This window comes from Scardinius erythrophthalmus, assembly GCF_964197995.2.
Source record: "Scardinius erythrophthalmus genome assembly, chromosome: 7".
Taxonomy (NCBI): domain Eukaryota; kingdom Metazoa; phylum Chordata; class Actinopteri; order Cypriniformes; family Leuciscidae; genus Scardinius; species Scardinius erythrophthalmus.
The window spans coordinates 17,360,434-17,365,153 of NC_138227.1; the positions used below are offsets into that span (position 1 = coordinate 17,360,434).

Consider the following 4,720-nt stretch of genomic DNA (forward strand, 5'->3'; position numbering starts at 1 on the left):
AAAATAGATAAAATTATAGGATACCTGGCAATCCTGGATACTGCTTTTCCCAGTATAAGGGTTAAACATGCCAGTGGGGCATTTTCTGGGTGCAGACACATTGCCAGGACAGCTGAAATGCCAGAAACAAAAGAAAAAAGAAAAAAAACGTTTAAGGTTTGATGCAATTACACAAATTCTTCTATAAAACGAAAATTACACTTACAACTGCCCTGCAGGACACTCAAGGCAGATCCCTGATGAAAAATAGGTTTCCTCCGGACATGATATTTGAGTCTGATTACAGCAGATTAAACAATCTGAACTCTCAGGCCTCATGTCAGCTCCTGCATATTAAAAAAATAATTACTAACTGCATCAGTTATCAATATATCCACACTCTTAACGCTTATCAATGCTTAATCAGTAAGCACGTTTCATTTCTTTTACACACTAGTCTGTACTGTATGTAATGAATTTCATCTCATGCTGATGATGCCTACCTGATACAAATACATTCCATCTTTGTCTGAAGCCACTCCATGTCACGCAGAAGATAAATAAAATAAAATATCGGTTCATGCCGATCATTTTTAAGCTCCCCGTTACATCGCAGCGGACTTCTGTCCTCAGTCGCTCTATAGCCCCTTTAAGTCTATCAGTGAATAGGGACACCTCAATAATTGAAAGTGAAATTCAAGCCATGTAACTCAATTCCAGTCAGAAGCCAGTGATACACTCATTGGGCAGAACTGTGAACTTTACTGTCTAGAATATCAGTCTGTTTTTTAAACCATGGACTGTACAGGATCTTATTTACCTTCCGATTTCTTAATGTTAGGATAATAAATATTTTATGCCTACATGCAGTTACATTTGAATAGACATTCTCCCCAAAATGAATTTAAAAAGAAAGGATGAAAAGAAATGATCATTTGCAACATTTTTACACTATGGTACTGACAATTTAAAGTGAATGTAACAATAAAAAACCCCTCTAAAATAGACTATAATTTTTTAACTCTTGGAATTTTGATTAAGTTTTTCCTTTTGATTTTGAAATTAAATTTGACCTTAACATTTCTTGACCTTAACCCACCCACTGTTACAATGCACATTTTAATTTCTTTTTTTATAACACCTTAAAAAGGAACATATACATGTAAAATAGCATCCAGTGCTGTAAATGTTAAAATAGATTGTAGGTTTTTGTGGTAATGCGAAGGCACAATGTTTCCTGTTCCTTTACGTTGAAATGGAGCTTCAAACCTCTGCAGCTGCAAACTGTATTAACCTCCAGTTTCCACTGCAAAGCTTGAATGTGATCCAGTTTACAGCAGCAATCGGGTGATAAATTAATCAAACTGCTGAGAAAGTCACTTTGATTCATTAACATGGATGTTATCAAGAGTCAGGCTGTGAACTTCTTTAAATATCATTCACGCGATTTCCATTTAAATTGTTTAGATCCATGGAAAATGTTAATTAGGTAAAAACAACATCTGAGAATAACATCATGATTCAAAACCATTTAAAAGCTCCATTTGATTGACATCCAAATTCCTTAATTTCTTATTTATAATGTCTATTACATAAATAATGTACATATCTTTTTGTTAAATGATCAAACAAAACCACAGTGGCATGCAAATCAAGCTGCAAAAGACCAATGACATCTTGCCATGCATCATGATGTAGCAACACCTCAGTTAACCACATTTTCGGAGGCAGTAAATTAAGCCCAACCTATGGGGAGGAACTTCCCTTTGTTTTCACATATGCTATATACGAATGATCATTTACGCATGCAGATGCAAGCACATGCAAGATATGAACAAGTATCTTGAATGAATGCCAAAACATGTTTCTGATTCCTGTGATGCTGCTTTTACAGTTAGGATTCCAAGGTAATGTCACTGGAAATGCTATATATTATTTTTATGATAATGATTAAATTATCTATATCTAATGTGTAAAATCAGATATTTCCTTAAATTCTTATATATTAACTTAAATACTAATATAAGTGTAATTTCTAGTTGCTGTTAACTTTATGGCTCTTCACAGATGCTGTAAGAAGTACGAGTTCTGAAATCCAGCGTGAAATTAAGAATGCAAGACTCCACGAACCGTTTACTTTAAATTGTACCTACAACTGTTCCAGTGGATTCACTCATGGTAAATGGAAATGGGAAGGAACTCCAGTATGTAGCAATTGCCACTGGGATCATAACACATTCAAATTAGGAGACGTGTGCACTGTGAGCATATACACAGCTCAGCTAATTATGGAGCAAACGCAATATAACTATTCTTGCTTTTCTGAAGAGAGTGACAAACCGGGCATTCCTTCGAAAACAGAGCTTCTGGTAACGCTGCAAGTTATCGGTAAGATGCGTTTGAGTTTATCGTTTATGATGAATAACATGAATGAATACATCCCAGGCCTTTTCTCACTTTATGTGCATTTATGCTTCATATAGATGAATCCAAAGAACAAGTAACACCTCCTAAAGGACTAGCTGGTGAGTCTGTAAGGATAGTTCTACTTCCTGTGCTATTTTTAAGACTATTGGTTTATATTATTTTTGTGTCCTTCCATAGACATAATGATTTTTAGACTGTAAAAACTGTATAATCTATCCCCTACCCAACTTTCTGGATTTTTAGATTTTCAAAAAACATCACTTAGTATGAGTTGTTTTCCTCATGGGGACGAAACAATTTCCCCACAAGGACAAGGATTTTAAATATCGTCATCTTTGTCTTTCTGGTCTAGATCTAGGTCCATCTTTGAGAGTAAAGTCGTATAGGGGTCAGGCAGAGTCAGATGAAGTACTTACATCCTTTTCCACTATCGAAGTGATGGCAGGAGCCTCACTCATACTTCACTGTGTTGCCATTGACATCAAACACTGTGAGGTCCAGTGGGTCAGAGAAAACAGTACCCTCCCTCTGACCCCAAAAAATGACAGTGTAATCCAGTGGAGTGAAATCAAAGGAGAGGATAGTGGACGATACAGGTGCCAATCTAAAGGGACTTGCACACACCAGGCTTTCACTGTGGATATAGAGGTTAACACATTAGGTAAGTGTTTTACACTTCCAAAAATATATCAACACATTTTCAGATTCACATACAATACAGTCCATCAAGTCAGCATTTTGCCATACAGATGGATTCACCTGGGCCAAGGTCTTCGCAGCTTTTGCAGTGTCTGCAGTGGTCGTCCTGACGGCCCATCTGGTGTATCTGTGCTACAGAAGAGGGTGTAAGATAATGGATTCCACTAACATAGTCCATGAAAGGTAATGCACAATTGCATATGTAAAAATAATCATTACGAAGTAGCAAAACATATCAAATCTCTTTCACCAGCAGTATCTGGTCTCTTGCAGGGATCCATCTAGAAATGCTGTGGTGATGAGGCCAATTGCTCAAGGTCTCTCTCAATTTATAAACATTAATATAAAAATAAAATATACATATAAAATGTACACACATACATACACAACACTACTGTTTTAAGTTTTATATAAGCTTTATAAATGAATACTTTTATTCAGCAAGGATGCATTAAAATGATCAAAAGTTACAGTAAAGAAAGACAAAAATAAATGCTTTTCTGATTTTCAATTCATCAAAGAATCTTGAAAAATCAGTTTAACAACTGTATTCAACATTGATAAGAATAAAGAATGTTTCTTGGGCACCAAATCATCATATTCGAATAATTTCTGAAGGATCATGTGAGACTGAAGACTGGAGTAATGATGCTGAATCTTTCAATCACATGAATAAATTACATTTTTAAATATATTCAAATAGAAAACAGTTGTTTTAAATTGTAATAATATTTCACAATATCACTTTATTTTTGTTCGAATAAATGCAGCCTTGGTGAGCAGAAGTGACTTCTTTCATAAACATAACAAAATCTTACCAACCCAAAACTTACACTTATCTGGAGAAAGTCTGAATGGCAGTATGATTCAAGAGTTAACTTCTTATTTTATTCCCAGACAGCCAGAGTGATCATGAAGTCCCTTACGCTGATATTGTGATCTCTGTGAGGGGATCCAGCAATCCGGATCTATCTGACACCTTTACCCAGACTTCAAAAAACCAAAGACCGGTGAAAAAAATATATTATAAATAAATACAATTATGTATAATTGCATGGTGCATGGGACCTGATGAGTGACAGTGTGAATGTGTTTTGCAGAGATGGAGAGATGAGGCCAGAGCAGGATTACTGCATGCTTCAGCTGACAGACTGCACATCCACTCTAAAGAGGTCACTAGAAAATTAAGCACAACGTCTGAATATGCTGTAATTACCTACTCCTCTGAGGCTCTTAGTTAGTTACTTCAAAACACTGTATCTCTAATAAATAAAAAAAGACAAAATGTGAAAATCTTGAATAGCTGTCTTCACAATTGTTGTTAACTGCAATTAAAAACCATTAAACTTTGAATGCTTGTGTAAACTTATTTGTGTTTCATGCATTTCAAAGCATGCTTTTATATTCTTGAAGGAAATTATTATTGTATTACATTTGTTTTGTACGGTGACGCATTGCTGCCACATACATATTATTTTTCCACTCAATTATGTCGTAATACGAGATGTTATGTCGTTAAAACGACATATGTCGTAATAACGAGATGTTATGTCGCTAAAACGACATTTTCTCGTAATAATGAGATCTAATGTCGTTTTAACGTCATATTTTCTCG

At 35.2% G+C, this 4,720-nt stretch overlaps 1 protein-coding gene across 1 annotated transcript; it reads left to right on the top strand.

The window, feature by feature from the left end:
• Positions 1–1,755: 1,755 nt before the first annotated feature.
• Positions 1,756–4,456, top strand: LOC308693468 (uncharacterized protein). The gene is made up of 8 exons (XM_081370374.1): positions 1,756–1,886; positions 2,047–2,367; positions 2,463–2,504; positions 2,759–3,067; positions 3,156–3,288; positions 3,379–3,422; positions 4,003–4,115; positions 4,206–4,456. Exons 1-8 carry the CDS (start codon positions 1,841–1,843, stop codon positions 4,344–4,346), a joined length of 1,149 nt encoding a protein of 382 aa, XP_081226500.1. The 5' UTR covers positions 1,756–1,840; the 3' UTR covers positions 4,347–4,456.
• Positions 4,457–4,720: the final 264 nt, after the last annotated feature.